Consider the following 19902-nt stretch of genomic DNA (forward strand, 5'->3'; position numbering starts at 1 on the left):
TTTAATACCATAAAACTTTTGGATATAAGCTATAGAGACATCCTTAGCTGAGGAGAAAGCTCTAAAATATAATCTACTAAGGAAAACCTTCTTCTCTTTTACATGGCCTACCTGCTGTGCGGCATTTGCATCCTGTGCTAAAGTATCTGGATCATACATTGGTTCCAGAGCTTCCAGAGCTTTCTCAGGACGGTCCAGCTGCTGTTGAAGGGTGGAAAGTGAAATTCTTGCATCCAAATGGAGGGGAGCCAAATCAACCACCTTGCCATAGCTTTCTGCTGCACGCTCCATATAGCCTAAGGCTTTTAAACATTCTATGATGATGTTAAAATAAAACATAAACATGAACTACTGTTTTGTAAACTGGTCAAAATTGTTATTTCTCTATTTTTTAAAGTAATATTATAACATTAAAAGAAATTATGACAAGAAAAAAATTCATATTTCTAGGACACACACTCCTCAGTTATCGACATGGTTAGGTTCAAAAGACCAGGTAGTTATACAAAAATTGGCATAATGAAAAAATGGAAGACAACCACATCAGATCACAAAATGGAAGATGACTGCATCATTACGTAACTGCCAAATTACATCATTACATAACTGCCAAACTACTGAGAATAATGGCCCAGCCAAGTTGACACATAACCTTCACCACCACAGCCCGCTTTACTCTCACCTCACACCTCAGCGTTCATTACTGCCAGACGTATGTTGTTAATACGCAAAATAATCAGACAGTAGGTTTTTTACAATTGTCATAAATACAAAATGTTGGATAACGACATAGTCGATAAGTGAGGAACAGGCTTTAAAACAATTATCCCTTCTAATTTCTATCTATCTACTGATTGATAACCCTATCCATCTATCTAAATTCAATTGCTATGAAGATGTAATCATCATATATATATATGTGTGTATATATGTGTATATATATATACACACAATTTTGGGTTCTGCTTTATTCACTAACACTGTACTTTAAACATTTTCCATGTTCTCACTGGCATTTTAAATGGCTGCATAATAATGATCAAATTGATTATTTAATCATATTATTCGACATTTAGGTTGTTCCCAAAATTTTACTATAATAAATAAAACTGCAGTAAACATATTCATGTACATAAGCCAGAGTCCACAAACAGGTAGACCCAATTTAACTAAGATGTGTTTTGCTAGACTAGGGTGTTTTTAAAAACAATTCATGACCAACATTTTTAAAAATTAGTGTATTTATAAAATCCAGATTACTAGATTATTTTGAAAAATCTGAATTTGGCAATAATAGATACTCTTACCCCCATATGGCACATAAGTCCATGCTGCAGAGCAGCAGCACCCTGTGGACAGGGCTCTCTAGTTCTCACCCCTCCCTACTACCCTCAGTTGTTCACTTTATTCATTTTTGTTACCTGCCAGGCACCTGAGTTTTGTTATCCCCAATATAAACCACCTCCCCTCACCCACTCCATCATTTCCTCAAGATAGGTTCTCAGGAGTAATGTTGTTGGGTCCTATTTCTCAAACGTTATGCCCAATCAATCACAAAGTCCTATCACTTGAACCTGAAAATGAGTCCCTGTAAGCATTTCTTCTTTTTGGCTCTAATAGGTGCAACCTTAATCTAGGTCCTTTCCTCTCTTTCCTCTTTCACTGCAATTAGCTCCATAATTAGTATTTTTGCTTCCAATTATTTTCTCACATGTCCAATCTCTCCTTAATATCATCTTCAAGTTAACCTTTGGTAATAAGGGAAGAATACTAATATGGATGGATCATCACAACATTTCTCATAGTTTGTCCTTTTGTGTTTTTGATATTTTGTTATTTTGCTGTTAAGGATTAACTTCTAATGATTTTTCTTATATACTGATTCCAAATTTCTTTATGATTTTTAGATTACCCTGAGGTTTTGCCTTCCACTAATCTCAAGCTACAGGGGGTCAAAATGGGAACAGCATAAATCAGCATCATGACCATAATTAAAAAGCACTTAAAAAATATCAACGACAGGCAGCATAAGTACAGTTTCAATATCACAGCCTTGGAAAGGCAACAACACTCTTACTGCTCATGTCTTTAAAATTCAAATAATACGGCATTTTATTGATGGCATTACATTTGTAGTCATGTTCACTCATCTAAACAGTGAAGTATTATCTTAATCATTAAGTGCTCTCTTTCCTATTTCATATGTGATAGAAGCTACTATCCCAAAATGTCAATCAATGCTTCTCTAGTTATAGGCCTCACGTTCAGTCCTTATGCAGTTTTTTAAACCAAAAACGTTCAAATCTTAAAAGATCTTTTATGCTGACTCAGTACAAAATCAATTCCATTAGAAAATTTTTTGCTTTCACAAATTTCTTTAAAGATTTAGCTGTGTTTCTTAAGCTGTTATTTCTACTGTAAATTATTTATTTCAGATTATTGTGGACTTAGGTACAATGAGATAAAATGGTAGCTAAAATCCAATTTTGAGCATATCTGTGGTTCAAAGAGCACTGAAAAATACATGCAATATTTTTTCTTAAAATAACACACTAAACATAAATCTGTAAAAATGCCTCAAATGTTAGATTTCACTCACATCTGACAAATTACTGGAAACCAGAGCCTATGGTTAAACTGCCCCAGATAAAAGACAGGAATCTGAAGGACATGTTAGTCCTTCTACTTCATAATTAGGTAAATTTTTCCCCCAAAGCATTACTGAGGGAGAAATCACTTAGTGGCCTACCAATTCAATTTAAAATAAAAAAAAAAACTGTCTCAAAATCAGAAATATTTTCAGTAAAATATTAACATTTACTTATTACCATATTGAGAATGTTCTTGCCTGATTATATTATTAAAACTGCCCCCTCCTCGAAAAAAGGATTACCTGCGTGCCGAAGCCAGACTACCGCAAGGTTGTATCGTTCAGAGCAGACTAGTGCACTAAGGAGCGGAAGAGCAGAATTGTATTCACCAACATCCAGAAAAGCTTCGGCAACATCTAAATAGAGGTCTCCCATATCTTCAGGATTCTGTTCCACTAGTGTTGTCAAGAGAGGCTAGACCCCAAAATAAGAGCCTAAAGTCAAATATCCATTATAAAAGTGCATATTTACGTATGTACAAATTTCTCTTTACAACATACATATTCATGTATCAGTTATATGAGGCAAGCCGAAAGGAGCAAGGTTGAATAAAAATAGCTTTAAGCGATCATTGTTTAAATTTGTTTCCCTATTAAAAAGAACTCATCCTTCCATCATCCGACCCGTTACTTTTGCGGACCTGTTATAAGACAGGCAGCGCAGGAACGAAGACAACGCTGATCCACCATGCTCCTGCTCTAAAGCATCAGGCATAGCCTGCCTCAGCAAGGCAGACCCCTGTGCTCGCTGTTCTTTTAGGGAAGCTGTCCCCCCTTCCTGTATGGCTTACTCCATCACTTCCTTCGGGCTCTTATTCAAATGTCACCTTTCAGAGAGGTCTTTCTTGGCCACCCTACTTAAAACTAAAATTCCCCAACACTCCCCATTCCTTTTTCTTGTTTGATTTTCTCCATAGCACTTATCACAATTAACATCCTATGTATTTAACATATTCATTTCATTTATTATCAATCTAATCTCATTAGAATGAAATATCCATGAGGGCAGGGACTTGTGTATTTTATTCAATACCTTATCCTAAGGTCTAAAAAGTAGATGCTCAATAAATTTTTGTTAAATGAAATACTTGGTCCAAAGCCAGCAAAAGAGAACAGCTGTCAGATTTATCACCAATTGTCTAAAAGGCTCGATCTCACATTCTGACCTCTAGTCTGTTCTCATTTAAAAAAAAACAAATTACTATAAGCCAATTCCAAAATACTTTTAGCTTTTATAAGACACTCATACAAAAATAATTTTATGCTTAATGTTACCTCTATGGTTTTAAGAACTGTGAAAATCTAGGATCAAGTTACAATTTCTTGACATCAGCAGAAAAAAGACTATTTTATCTGAAGCATCTTAAGTACAGAACTTAATTACTTACATTAAGTGGTTCCAGGATGTTGAGATGTACAAGGCAGACCATCAATTTCACTGTGATATCTATTGGAACTCCATCAGGTATAGTGCAGGAAACACTCTCACCAGCTGTCAAACAGACAAGACAAAAAGCAGTTCCTATATGCAAAGTCAGAATGCAGCACATATGAAGCAAATTCTATCTTCTATGTAAGATCTCATTAACTTCATTCAAAGCAAATGATTCAATAGTCCTTCTCAGGTAGGCCAACTCTATTATTAGGTTCTTACATTCCCCTTATCCTGTCTTTTGGTAGCAATTATCCTTCCCATTCTTTTCCTAATAAATTATCTACTTATCCCAAACCTGCATAAACTCCCATACCTTTTCCATCAAAACTACAGAACTAGAAAGACAAAAATGATAAATTAGAATGTATAAATCCTCTTTTTTCTTCCTGAATTAAAAAAGCACTTTTTAATCTTCATTACAAAGAGGTTAGGAAAGAGATACATAACACTGTATTGTTTTCTGAAACTTCATTACAGTAAAACAATTTTTAAAGCCTGGGGAAATTAATTTTTAATCTACATTTAAAGTATATTTTGTAAAGTCTAAAAAATTCCAAATTTACATGATTCCATTTCAGAGAACTCTGAAGCATGAAATCTGAAGACATCAGAAATGTGTCTTAAGTGGTGGAATAAAATTTAAAATTCCATTAAAAATCAAATAATTTCATCTGTTTTATGGGACATGTCACGTATAATACTGCCTAAAATTACCAAGTCACAGGTAGTTTTAGATGTTTAACTAAGAGATTGTTTTTAATCACAGAACTCCAGGACAATAACTGATACTGGAAATCTAGCTTTGATATATAATCTGCTCAATGAGAGTACTACCATGTAAATTTACTTTATTCGTTCATAGGTGCCCCCGAGTTGGTTCCAACTCATAGTGACCCTACGTACAACAAAGCAAAACAATGCCCTGTCCTGCACAATCCTCACAGTCACTGCTGTGTTTGAGCCCCTTGTTGCAGCCACTGTGTAAATCCATCTCATTGACGATCTTCCTCTTTTTCGCAGACCCTCTACTTTACCCAGCATGATATCCTTCTCCAGGGACTGATCCTTGCTGATAACATGTCCAAAGTACATGAGACAAAGTCTTGTCAACCTTGCTTCTACTGAGCATTCTGGCTGCACTTCTTCCAAGACAGATTTGTCTTCAGGCAATCCACAGTACGTTCAATATTCTTTGCCAACACCCTATTTCAAAGGCATCAATTCTTCTTCCCTCTTCCTTATGCACTGTCCAGCTCTCACATGCATATGAGGTGACTGAAAATACCATGGCTTGGGTGAGGTGCACCTTAGTCCTCAAGATGACACCTTTGCTTTTTGACACTTTAGAGAGGAATTTGCAGCATTTGCAGCAATTTGCCCAGTGCAATGCATCATTTGATTTCTTGACTGCTGCTTCCAACGGCGCTGATTGTGGCTGTAAGTAAAATGAAATCCTTAACAACTTCGAAATTTTCTCCGTTTATCATGGTGTTGCTTAATGGTCCAGTTGTGAGGATTTTTGTTTTCTTTATGTTGAGGTGTAATCAATACTGAAGGCTGTAGTCTTTGATCTTCATCAATAAGTCCTCTTCACTTTCAGCAAGCAAGGCTGTTTCATCTGCATATTGCAGGTTGTTAGTGAGTCTTCCTCCAATCCTGATGACCCATTCTCCACATAGTCTAGCTTCTCTGATTATTTGTTCAGCATACAGACCGAGTATTATGAAAGGATACAATCCTGACACACACCTTTCCTGTGTATTCCCCTGTTCTGTTCAAACAACTGCCTCTTGGTCTATGTATGAGTTCCTCATGAGCACAATTAAGTTTTCTGGAATCCCCATTCTTCAAAATGTTATCTATAATTTGTTATGATCCACAGAGTCAAATGCCTTTGCATAGTCAATAAAACACAGGTAAACATCTTTCTGCTATTTTCTGCTTTCAGCCAAGACTCATCTGACATCAGCAGTGATATCCCTAGTTCAATGTCCTCTTCTGAATCTGGCTTGAATTTCTCTTCCAGTCGTTTAGCCAGGTAGCTGTCTTTCAAATTTCTTGGCATAGACAAATTAGCACTTCCAGCACTGCATCCATCTGTTGAAACACCTCAATTGGTAATCCATCAATTCACGGAGCCTTGTTTTTCACCAATGTCTTCAGTGCAAATTGGACGTCTTCCTTCAGTACCATCGGTTCCTGATCAGATGTTACCTCCTGAAATGGGTGAACATCTACCAACCATTTCAGGCGGAAGCATATAATCAAGAACCGATGGTACTGAAGGAAGAAATTCAAGCTGCACTGGATCATAAAGCTCCATAAGGGCAAGGACCATGTCTATCTGGCTCAAAGCTACAGCCATAGCCTATTTCTTGCACAGACAATAGCTATGGTCATATATCTGAATAAGGATTAAACACAGTGCACTGGCTTTAGTGGCCCTTTTGACTTTACTAAAATGGGATGCTACCTCTATTATATATGGGTTCAATATTCCCAAACTCTATCATTTTCTTTCTAGAAATACTGTGCAATAAAATGTATCTGTGTTTAACTTTCTAAAAGAAAGATAAGGTTATAATGTATGAAAAAGTAGAATCATTAAGATACAGTAAAATGTATTAAATGATAATTGATTATAATGATAGTTAAAAATGAACACAACTGTGTTTAATACTTTTCAAAACAAAGGACAGCAATAACTTACAACAGAAATATAATTTTCTAGAAGATACATCTTAAACAGAAACTACGGCTGCAAAATAACAATTGTTAACCTAGTCCAGGTCCAGGAAAAGTGTGGAAACTGGCAGAGTCCTTCAGATGCCCTAATCCACTTTCATACCACTCCAATTTCTACTTCTTCCTCCACTCAGTTTATACCACCTGCTCCCTCAGGCTCCCCAGCCAAAGCACCCTAACTGACCCTGCCCATACAAGGCAATGCTCTCACACCCTGGGACCTCAGTCTGGAATGTGCGGATGTTTGCCTGAGGTCTGCTTAAACTGTTCCTCTATAAACCTTCTGTGATCCTTAGTATATCACCCATGGCGCCTCCTATTATAACTGTATACCTTTCATTTGAGCCTCTCTTCCTTCCCCTATTTCCGTGAGGAAATGGCATACTATATATTCCCCACACATCTAGCATAGTAAAAAAAAAAAAAAAACTTTATAAGAAAGTTTTACAGAATTGGGCTTTTTCTTCCTCAACAAACTTTCTGCTCCAGCATTAATCTGCTCCATATCCCACCTTAGTGCTTGCTATCTATGAATTAGCACAAGGTCATTTGTGTAAATGAACTCCTACTCCCCATTTTGATGGGATCTTTTAAATAAAAAGGTCTTTGTTTTTCAGTAATTACACCTTAACCCAAGGGTTACATAATGATGAAATTTTTAGGCATCATGACAGACCAGGGAGGGAGTTATTTTTAAACAAACAGTCCAACCATCCACAAGCACCATCAAAAATCTCATGGATGGGGTGAAAGGTACTACACAATTCTCTTATAAGCACACAAAGACGACCAGTTTTGTTACAACCTCAGGAAGGGTCCTACATGTTAGTATTTTCACAGAACAGGCTAATGAGTGGTACACAGAAAAGAGCCAGGATGAGAGAAACCTAAAAGAGACCCTGAAAACCACCTCTCAGGCATGACTTTCTAACCAGATCTCTAATTACATATTTACAGTTTTCAAACAATGCAGGGTCGTCATATTTGCTTCTACTTTTCATGTGAATGCTTAAATTTGAAGTAAAGTTTTTTAAAATCAGTGCATTTTTAAGCGTTTTTGAAAAGTAAACTGCTTTAGATCTAAAGATTTTTTGATAAGCAGTTCAGTAATCCATTCTTTTTCCACATAACACTAAGAAAGGCCCTAGGTCAATGAGAAATGCCATGTTCAAATGGATGTATCGAGAAATAAAAAGACTCAAACACTTCAAAAAAAAATTACTTTTGAGTCAACACTCAAAAGACAAAGATATAAAATCTCTCTGAGGAAAAAATGCTGCTTGAGAAAATTTATGACGTGAACGTTAACTATCAATTCAAAATACCGTATTATGAGCAAAAGGATCAATATACTTTTCTATGCAAAGCAAACTACAACCTTTATTCTCCTCCAGGGTGCCTTCTTCTGTAGTTCTTTTTTCCAGCACGATTCCAGAAAAACCAGTAATTACCTGAAAGAACGGGGGAAAAAAAAAATAGTAGTTATATAATGAAAAACCTTTCCATGATGCAAAGATTCATATAGTTAATTCAAATAAGTCTTACAATATATAAAACCCACCGCCGTCAAGTCGATTCCGACTCATAGCGACCCTATAGGACAGAGGAGAACTGCCTGAGTTTCCAAGGAGCGCCTGGTGGATTCAAACTGCCGACCTCTTGGTTAGCAGCTATGCCACCAGGGTTTCCTATGATATATAAAGGTGATATAAAACAGAACAGTAAATCTTTTTTAAAATAAGGAACTACTGTGGTACATTAGGAGCCCTGGTGGTGCAGTGGTTGAGTTTGGCAGCTAATCAAAAGGGCAGCAGTTCAAATCCACCAGATGCTCGTTGAAAACCACATGGGGCAGTTCTATTCTGTCCCATAGGGTCACTATGAGTCGGAATCATCTTGACGGCAATGGGTTTTTTTTTTTGGCTGGTACATTAACATTTTTATATCGTATTTACTAATGATAACTAAAGATATTCCCCAGTATCAAACCAATCTACTTTTCCCGACAGCTTAAGAAATGAATCCCAGCAATTACACCTACTCCTCACTTACCGACTATCTCGGTATCTGGCATTTCACATTTACAATAGTATAAAATTCACTGAGTATTTTGCACATTAACAACATATGTCTGGTAGTAACGAATGCTGAGGCATGAGTAACACTGACTGTGATGGCTAAGGTTACATGTTAACTTGGCTGGGCCATGATACTCAGTGGTTTGACCATTACGTAATGATGTAATTTGGCAGCTGTGTAACACAGTATTCGTCCATTTTGTGATCTGTTGTGGTCATCCTCCATTTTCACATAACGCTGATTTTCACAAACGACCTGGTCGTTGGAACCTAACCATGTCGATAAAGTGAGGGGAGGGTGTAGTCTATTAAGTCCTGCTACCCTGAAGTACAGACATACTTCATGTGATAATAGCATTATCTTTTATCATCTATAACTACATTTTATATTTCATATGGAATCCAGAAATCTATTGTTTCCATATAGATTCTTCATCTATATGAGCCCTGGTGGCACACTGGTTAAGGTGCTCAACTGCAAACCGAAGGATCAGCGGATTGAAACCATTAGCAGCTCTGTGGGAGCAGTATGTGGCAGTCTGCTTCCAGAGAGATTTACAGGTTTGGAAACCCTGTGGGGTCACTATGAGTCAGAACTGACTTGATGTACTGGATTTTTTTTGGTGTGGGTATATATGTATACGTTAGTATAAAAGTATTTTTAATGTATATAGCTAAAATGAGGACTAAGGATTTCGAGAACACAGAAATGCATTCAAAGCCTAACAGAGAAGCATGTAAATGTTCCTACCTCCAAAGCTCTATCATACTGTTTGTTAGAAATAAATAGTTCAGCTGCTATGTTAACATCTTCCATGGAGACTAGGCCTTGGTGTTTTGAGAAAGCTTCTTCAATAATGTTAATAGCAGATGTAACATCATTGGCTTCATAGTAACTCCTAAAAATACAAGTGGCAAATGGATAAATACTTATTTAATTCAGATTATAAAATGCATGTCCTTGCTTAGATCCTCTAACAATTTACCGTGATTTTCATTCTCCTAAGATTTGGGAGAAAAATCTTTCTTCTTCGAAATCATAATTAGAGCTGATCTAGAGGAAAATGTGCCATGTCAGTATAATAAGGTCATAATTTTAAGCATCTCACTCTCCAAATGCTACCTCCCATCATTCTAACTCATTCCCTCCATAACACAATACCAACAACTCTTCTGCTTCAACCAGACCTACAAAGCATTGATCCTACTACCACTTTTTCGCTGACCCTCACACCCTTCAAGTCCTCACTTTCCTCTTTCCCCGTGGTCTAACATAATTATACCCTTGCACAACTGCTCAATCCTCTTGTTTTTTCTCTCCCTTTATCAACATCATCTAGTAATAACCTAACCCTGGTTATATCCAACTGTGCCTATTTTTTACCACCATCTTCCCAACAGACCATAGCTAGAGAAAAACACCCAACCATGCTGACTGATCACACTCTCAATTAATGACCACTAGCCTCAAATGAGCCCATGGTGATGATAAGCAATCTTACTACAGTTACTTAATCCAGTGCTTCTCAAACTTGAATGTGCATACAAATCAAGTGGGGATCTTGTAAAGGGATGTATTCTGATTCAGTGAAGCTGAGGCAAGGCTGAGATCCTGTATTTCTGACAAGCTCCTAGGGGATGCAAATGCTGCCAGTCTGTGGGACAGCAAGGTCCTAGACAACTGTCACATTCTCTCCTCTCTATTCAAACCTCCAACACTCTCCCATCCTCACCCTTAGCTGACAAAGTTCCTTCTTATTTACCAAGAAAAGAGAATCAAATCAGGAGATATCCCACATACTCTCATATCAACCTACTTACCTGTACCTGTGGCCATATCCTCTGCCTTCCTCCTTTATCTGGGATGAATGGTTACTGTACATAACGCCAACCCCAACTAGATCCCATTCCCTCTAACCTACTCAAGGATACCATTCAAGCAACTGTCGTTCTCTCATAAATTTTCAATGTGTCCCTCAATTTTGGAATATTCCCATCTGAATACAAACATATTGTAATTATTCCCAACTAAAACAATTCTCTCTTACCTCTACAACCCATCCTTATATATTCTTATATACACAATTTTCTAAGCAATCTTGAAAGCAGACCTGAACAGAAAAGTACTAAAAAACCACTTCCGAATTTAAGCACGATATAAAATACAGAACGCAAAAACATGATTTCTTAACTTCTCTGAACGTCAATGAAATGTATACCCTACTTCAAACATATGCCTTGATTTCTAAAGTAAGATGATTAATAAGAACATATATATAAATTTCATTCCAAACTTACTTTGCCATATCTCTAGCCAGCTGCATAAAACGTTCTCCGTCAGATGGAGTCAAATAGTTTAAAATCCTCCTATAACCATCCATTGCCATTTTATGATCTCCCATCTGCTCATAAAGGCTTGATCGCTCCCACAGATAACGAACATTAGTAGGTTCATATTTAAGGGCTGAAAAGGAATACAGACAATGATTCAATATAAAAAAGGGTGCATAGTACCTGTGTGTGACCAAGCATCTTTTCAGAAATTCTAATACTTTAAATTAACTCTCCAATGGAACCAAGGACATTATTCTGTAATAAATCTGTCTTCACAGGAACTCTTGACTAAGTCTGACCCAACACTAAATAGAACCTGAATCTCTGTCAGTCTTCTTCATTTGGACTCTTGTCTGATGTTACCTTTGAGGGACAGTTTAGAACCAACACTGATCTCAGTAGTAGGAAACTGAAGGTACTGTTCATCTATCAACTTCTGTGCTATATTAGCTCACAATATAATAAAATTGCTGATAAACATGAAAACAGAGCAGCCCTAAACACTCACTTCTGGCATAAAAGGCTATAAGGAATAAATATATTTCACCCAACATCACAACCCAGAAGAGTAAATACGATTATCAAATGTAACATTTTATCAAACAAAATGAGAAAAAAATTTAATTACCTTTCGTATAGCAAAAAATAGCCTGCTTAATATTGTCTTGTTCCAGAGACATTTCCGCCAGTCTAACCCATTCTTCTGTGTCACTGGGATTTAAATGTGCAGCAATCAACTCAAACTGCAATGATTTCTCCATGTCGCCTTGGTCCTCATATATCATGGCAAGAGTAGAGAATGGCTCATAAGCCAGAGGAGCTATAATGAATTAAAAAAACAAATTCCAGAGTTTGTGTTAATGGAAGAGTAACAACTCACAAAAGGAGAGTAGGAATGGTTGCACAACTTAAGAATACAATCAATGTCACTGAGCTGTATATGTACAAATTACGAACTGGTGTATGTTTTGCTGTATGTGTTCTCAACAACAAAAATTAATTAAAAACAAATTCTATTGCATAGGGATAGAAGCTTAAGCTGATGTAATCCTACGGTTCAAACTAAGAATCCTTTAATACTTAAGCTCTTTAAAGCAGTCTCCAGAATTATACAAACTATTTAATGGAATTTAGGATAAACATGAAACTATAATTTGCTTAATTTTATTTTCATAAATTCGTAGCATTTTTAAAGCAATATTTTCTCCAAGGAAAGTATAATTTCTCCACCAAACCCTCTTCATAAAAACCCTACCCTTCACTAAGACTGAGCATGGCTCAATAACTCAAAGTTCACTCCAATGAGCACCAGCCACATCAGCAGAATTCAATCTTCAGACTCCAGCTCCCATACCAGGCAGTGTGAAATGGACTGATATGATACTCATGCGGCACCTAAATCCTGGATATTTAAGTAAGTGGTTAATCTCCATTTCTGAAATAGCGTTTCTGAAATGAAGTTCAAGATTACTAGTGATTAAAATCAAAAACAATTGTCAAAAAATATATAAACTCAAATAAAAGAATGAATGATACTGAGGGAAAAAGTTTGGTTATTTCTTCTTAACATTTATTTTGTATTTGGTGAAAGTTTACACAGCAAATTAGGTTCACGTTTGAAAATTTCTACACAAATTGTTCAGCGACAATGTGTCAACATTCTCCTTGTGTTCTGGTTATTCTGTTTCCAGTCCTTTAGTTTCCCTGCCCAGTTAATTTTACTTCTGATGGGGTAAAAAGAAAAAGCAGTGGCCTAAAACTACCCTAATGAATAATCCAGGCAATTACAAAAAAAAAAAAAATGAAACTTCTTTGAAGGGGTGTATGTTTTGTTGTATACATTTTCACCAAAAACAAACAAACAACAACCCTGAAAGAACCCTAGTCTAAATGAAAAGAAATACCAAAATATTGAAGAGATAAATTAAGAGTAAACTATACTATGACTATGCAAGCCACTATGTGGGGCATCATTTGGCAAAATTTCAGGAAAGCTAAATAATAAATACAAGCAATTAGTCAAATGTTCCAGAGACATTCTGAAGCTGTCCTTCAATATGCCCATGGTTTACACTTTAACGGAGAGATAAGATGACAACTTTAAATTCTGTTTTTTTACCAAAAGAATGGTCTAGTAGGTTAAAGTAATCTAGCCTGCCTGATCTGGAAAATGAAAGAATGTACTTCAAGTGGTTTTAATGTAATAGGTCTCATATATCAAAAAAGACTACAAAAGTCTAAAACCTTTAAAATGAAACAGATTAAAAACAAAAAAAATAAAAAAGAGCCTGTAAGACCGTAATAAATATTAACAATAGTTTACTGAATCATACTCTGTGGTTTTAATTTTCTTAGTAATGATTCCAATTCATGTGAAAAGTGGCAAGTCACTGATACCACAATCACTTCAAGTTCTGAATACATTTTCCAAACGGTACAGTGAAGTACTGCTCCATTTGTTTTAAGTCAGACTATTAAATTGCTATCATCAATAAAATCCCCATAGAACACACCTTGTCTTATGATTTCCATGCACATCAAGATGGCTTCTTCACGTTCTCCTCGAGCGAAGCGGATGTTGGCTTCGCCCATGAGACCTCTCAGAGCTCTGGGAAGTTTACTCCGAGGCCTCTTCTCCTGTAGGGAGGAAAAATGACATTCAGATTAGAACAGAATGAACTCTAGATTTTAACCCCAGTCACATTAACAAATATAGAAGATAATGAAACTGAAATTTTCCTTTAGTACTTTTCAATCACCTAAATTCAAAATGGAAGACTAAACAGTTGCAATTCTAAATGACTCACTAATATTTAAGTCTGTATTTCAGGAAAAAGTATAAAACTCAACTGCAGGAAAAGAACGGAAATTATTCTCATAGACTTCCAAGAAGAGATCTCAGCAAGTTTAAAAAAATAACAACAAAAGAAGGTTCCTACAGCAGAAAGTTCAAAGTACACTAAGATAAAGAAAGCAAAAGCTAACCTGGTTAGGAATTACTATAGCACTAATTAGAATAGTAGCAAACTTAGAACTGTATGCTACAAAATGGATACGTTTGCTAGACTTACTGTGATATAATCTGCTATAATATCCTCTTTCCTTCAAAACTGTCCATTCAGAATGAACTTGGTTTAAAAAAATTATAATATGAAACTTTTAATAGCAAACTACAATATATTTTGACACACGTAATAATTAGCATTTTACATAAAAAATCTCTAAAAGGAAACACAACAATCCAGTGACAATAGTTGTTTCATGGTATTTCCTTTCAGATTATTTGAATTTTTTCCTAGGTATATGTATAATTTAAAGACTGCTTTTTCAATTACTCTGCCAATTTTTTACATTATGCTTATAATAACCAAAATAAGTAAGAATTTACTTTCATCATTTTCTTGGTTTCACGATTGAGAACCATCTCCAATACAAATACATCGCCTGCAGTGGGTTGTTCAGATGTTTCTTCCTCCTCCTCCTCTTCATCCTCTTCCTCCTCATCATCTTCATTCTCTCCAAGCATAGAAGCAAAGACCTTGTGAACTGACTTACTGACTCCATCTGACGTTTCTCCTGAGGAAAGAGACATGGACGATGCCCAAAAAAAAGAAACCTCTAAAACATTCAATAGACAAAAGACAAAAGCAGTACTCAAAGTCACTCAGTTCTCCCAATTATCTGGAGTATAAATACCTATATAGAGTATAAATTTCTTTAAAAGTAAGAAAGTAAATACCCCCAATAACCAACCAAAAGAAGAAAGCTATCACAAAGCCATGTATTTTACTCTGTAGAAATAGCTGACTCGTCCTTTAGGCCTCATCCAGATCTAAAAGCAAAATTAAGAAATTAGAAGCACACACAGTAACATTTAAAAGTAGAGAGAAAAGATAAAACAACAATAAAAAATAGACATAAGAATTAAATAAGCCTGGTGGTACAGAACCAGGTGGTATAGCATAGTTATACTAGGTATGGCATGAGGGCTCCAGAACCAGGTTGCCTGAGTCCAAACTTCATCTCCATCTACTGCTAGCTATGCAACCTTGGACAAGTTACTTAAGTGCTCTGTAAATCAGTTTCCTCATTTGTAAAATTGGGTTAATGATAATGCCTGCCTTATAGGGTTGCTCTAAGGATAAATTGAGTGTGTGTGTATACATACATATTTAGAATAACACCCATTATGTAGTTAACCGCTCAATAAATCCCACTATTAGTATTAAAGGAGTCCTGGTGGTGCAATGGTTAAGCACTTGGCTGCTAACTGAAAGGTTGGCAACTTGAACCCATCCAGCAGCTCTGTGAGAGAAAGACCTGGTAATGTGCTCCTGTAAAGATTACAGCCCAGAAAACCCTATGGTACAATTCTGCTCTGTTACATAGGGTCACCGAGTCAAAATTGACTGGACGGCACCTAATGACAACAACATTAGTATTAAGATAGTACCATTATTCCTTTAAGGACAAAATAACATGACAGACTATTTGAATCTTGGGTACCACTCAAGTACAACGATTGTTTTATATTGATAATAATCTTGGATGACCAGGAAAAGTTTAAGTTCTGAAGCGTCTTTTCTCTTAAACAAAGCAGAAACATGTAACATATTTTAGAAAAGTTCCAAGAAAATACTTAACATTTAAAAAATATAATTTTTGTGTCCAAAAAACCTTTAAGCTTAAACGCGCCGCATAAATGTAAGATGTTAATACGTCAGGAGAAACTGTGCGTGTGAAGGGGAGATTTCAGGAACTCTCTCTACTTCATGCACAACTTCTGTAAACCTAGAACTGCTCTAAAAAATCAAATCTATTTTTAAAAAAAAAGCATATTCGCTTAACTGAAATGCCTTCAACCCAAAGATTTCCTACTTAATTTGGATAAATTAGATAATCAATATATTTAAGGAAAAACAAATTAAAAAAAAAAAAAACTAACATGTTCTGAGCAACAAATAAATTATTACTATAAAGTCATAAAGACCATTTTCAAGAATTCTGAACATCCAAAACAAAGATGAAAAGAAATGTGTACAGGATCTCCGGATCAATGAGTTCACCACAATAACAGAAAAAAGGAGAAAAAAAATCATACAATCATCTTGATAGGTACAGAGAAGCATTTGATAAAATTCAACATCCATTCCTAATAAAAACTCTTAGTCAACTAGAAATGGAAAGGGATATCTTTAATTTGATGAAGAGTATATACAAAAAATTTCCCACAAACACACTTAATGGCAAATTATTTAAAGTTACCAGGATTGAGACAAAGATGCCTACTATCACCACTTCCATTCAACACTCTACTGAAGATCCCAGCCAACGCAGTAAGATAAAAGAAACCGAAAAGACAAAGCTAGCAAGGAAGAAATAAAACCGTTCTCTTTCGCAGATGACACGATTACATATGCAGAAAATTCAAAAGACTCTACGTACCAACCGTCAGAACTAATAACCTTGCTGGATACAAGGTCAATATACAGAAACTAGTTATGTTTTTATATATCAGCAACAACGAATAAAAAATAAAATTAAAAGAAGGCCTTACCTGCATGGTGTCTGCGATGGGGGCTCAAGAGCAAGAATTTAGCAGTGGTACTCAGCAATGAAGGTCTCTTGATGGCGTCAACAGTTTGTACTTAACTACTAACTGAAATAAAGGAGCACTGCTGGCACAGTGGTTAAGTGCTCAGCTGCCATCTGAAAGGCCAGAAGGTCGAATACACCAGCCCGCTCTATAGAAGAAAGATGTGGTACTCTGCTTCCGTAAAGATTACAGCCTTGGAAGCCCGATGCAGCAGTTCTACTCTGTCCTCTAGTGTCACTGTGACTCAGAATCGACTTAAGGGCAATGGGTCATTAATCAAAAAGTTGGCGATCTGACCCCACCCAGTAGCTCCATGGAAGAAAGGTCTAGTGACCTGTTTCCAGGAAAACCCTCCAGAGCTCAGTTCTACTCTTCAACACAGAGCCACTATGGGTCGGAATCAACTCGAGGGCAATGAGTTTGGTTTTGGTTTTATTCAGCAATGTTCAGATGATGAAAGACAATGGCCTAGTGGCCATATATTCCAATTAGTTGACTTTGACAAAGCCTGTTCAAAACTGATCCTTTCTTCTGCTCACCGAGAGTCTAGGCAGAGTTCTGGGACAACTTCCTTATGCAAAATTGAGGACTTTTTTTTATCTTAAAAGGACCAAATGAATTACTTGTGCTGAGGCTACATAGTACTAGTGTGCCTGGCCACTGATGATGAGCCAGAACTGGACTCAGGCGGCCCCTTTTTTAGGGAGGGCCTGATAGCCACCACCCAGGTGACCGGACTGGAGGTACTCAGTGGTGCCTGCTGCTACAGTTGCACCTTAAAAACCTGATGATAAAAGAGCTGCTCCACTCCCAGGTGGACAAGGAACGACCCACTGGTTGTTAGAACATCAGCCCCCTTCTCCATCTCACCTGACTGACAAGATAAGAATTTTCTAACCTCAGTTTTCTCTTTTTTTCAGCTAGGAATCATGCCCTTTCTTCCCTACATGGTTCAGAGAGGCAGGAATAAAGTTTGTTTCCTGCCTACCTTTGTAAATGTGTGCTGTCCGTGTACAGGCCTATTTGTTTAGAAGAAAAAGAATCACTTCTACTTCTATGCCCTGGAACTAGAAAGTTTACTTCTCAAACAGACTCAATACACAAAACATCCCAGGTGGCTTGATATAGATAAACAGATACCAGCACTGTAATCACTAGAAAGGTTTATCAACTACTGTACTGTAAATTAATAAATTAGCATACTGCTCATTTATCAGGCTCTGTGAGTGAGTCTCAGTGCAGTAACCAAATTAGTATCTGGATGCAGAGCTGAGGCTAGATTCAGGAACAAGGCAACATACTAAGATACCCATGCTATTTATGTCCCATTTGGGCAACCAACTTGCATTTCACTCTGACATTTCTATCTTATCTCCCTATAACTAAAGCAGTGGTTTAAAAGCCACTTTATAGAAAAGTGTAATTCATTACAATTTTGGGGAATGCAGCTTGCAAGTAATTAGTCATCAACTGAGAAAGCTAATTAAAAAAAAATACTGACTCTAAAAAGACCCCGAATAAAAATGCTGATGTCAATTCAAAACACTTTTCCAAGGGAAGACGCCCTAGATAAGCAAAGCTGTACTGAAAAAGAAGAACAAAGTGGGAGGCCTCATGCTACCTAATTTTAGAACCGATTATACCGCCACAGTAGTCAAAACAACCTGGTACTGGTACAACAACAGATACATTGACCAATGGAACAGAATTGAGAATCCAGACGTAAATTCATCCACTACGAACACATGATATTCAACAAACGCCCGAAGTCCGTTCAATGGAAAAAGTCTCTTTATAAATGGTGCTGGCATAACTAGATATCCATCTGCAAAAAGATGGAACAAGACCCATACCTCACACCATGCATAAAGACTAACTCAAAATGAAACAAAGACCTAAAAATAAAATCTAAAATGATAAAGATCATGGAAGAAAAAATAGGGACAACACTAGGAGCCCTAATACATAGCATAAACAGTATACAAAACATTACTAACAATGCACAAACACCAGAAGAGAAACTAGGTTAGCTGGGAGCTCCTAAAAATCAAACACTTATGCTCATCAAAAGACTTCACCGAAAGAGTAAAAAGACAACCTACAGACTGGGAAAAAATTTTTGGCTATGACAAATCCGATCAACATCTAGTCTCTAAAATCTACAAGATACTGCAAAACCTCAACAACACAAAGACAAATAACCACCCAATTAAAAAATGGGCAAAGAATACGAACACACACTTCACCAAAGAAGACACTCAGGCAGCTAACAGATACATGAGGAAATGCTCACGTTCATTAGCCACTGGAGAAGTGCAAGTCAAGACTACAATGACATTCCATCTCACTCCAACAAGGCTGGCGTTAATCCAAAAAACACAAAATAATTAATGTTGGAGAGGTTATGGGGAGACTGGAACACTTATACATTGCTGTTGGGAATGTAAAATGGTACAACCACTTTGGAAATCGATTTGACGCTTCCTTAAAAACTTAGAATAGAACTACCACACAATCCAGCAATCCCACTCCTTGGAATATATCCTAGAGAAATAAGAGCCTTTACATGAACAGATAAATACACACCCATGTTCACTGCAGCACTGTTTACAATAGCAAAAAGATGGAAACAACCAAAGTGCCCATCAACAGATGAACGGATAAACAAATTATGATACAGTCACACAGTGGAATACTACACGATAAAAGAAAAACGATGAACTCATGAAACATCTCATAACATGGATGAATCTGGAAGGCATTATGCTGAGTGAAGTTAGTCAGTCACAAAAGCACAAATATTGTATGAGACCACTATCATAAGAACTCAAGAAAAGGTTTAAACACAAAAGAAGATATTCTTTGATAGTTATGAGGGTGGGGAGGGAGGAAGAGGGGTATTCATTAATTAGATGGTAGACAAGAATTATTTTAGGTGAAGGGAAGGTCAACACACAATACAGGGAAGTCAGCACAAGTGGAATAAACCAAAAGCTAAAAAGTTTCCTGAATACAACCAAACACTGAGGGACAGAGTAGCAGGGGAAGGGGTCTGGGGACCATG

The 19902-nt window shown here is 36.6% G+C and overlaps 1 protein-coding gene across 1 annotated transcript in view; it reads right to left on the bottom strand.

Annotated features, from left to right (window-relative positions):
- The window catches only part of GTF3C3 (general transcription factor IIIC subunit 3), a 36127-nt gene that overhangs the window by 14026 nt on the left and 2199 nt on the right, over positions 1–19902 (bottom strand). Inside the window, exons 3-11 of the mRNA XM_049888897.1 lie at positions 14631–14818; positions 13756–13879; positions 11871–12062; positions 11207–11372; positions 9660–9807; positions 8209–8281; positions 4039–4142; positions 2894–3065; positions 112–314 (exon numbers count right to left, since the gene is read on the bottom strand). Of these exons, the coding sequence (XP_049744854.1) occupies positions 112–314; positions 2894–3065; positions 4039–4142; positions 8209–8281; positions 9660–9807; positions 11207–11372; positions 11871–12062; positions 13756–13879; positions 14631–14818 (1370 nt within the window). The remainder of the gene's footprint in view (positions 1–111; positions 315–2893; positions 3066–4038; positions 4143–8208; positions 8282–9659; positions 9808–11206; positions 11373–11870; positions 12063–13755; positions 13880–14630; positions 14819–19902) is intronic.

The sequence above is a fragment of the Elephas maximus genome, chromosome 6, assembly GCF_024166365.1.
Source record: "Elephas maximus indicus isolate mEleMax1 chromosome 6, mEleMax1 primary haplotype, whole genome shotgun sequence".
Classification (NCBI taxonomy): Eukaryota; Metazoa; Chordata; class Mammalia; order Proboscidea; family Elephantidae; genus Elephas; species Elephas maximus.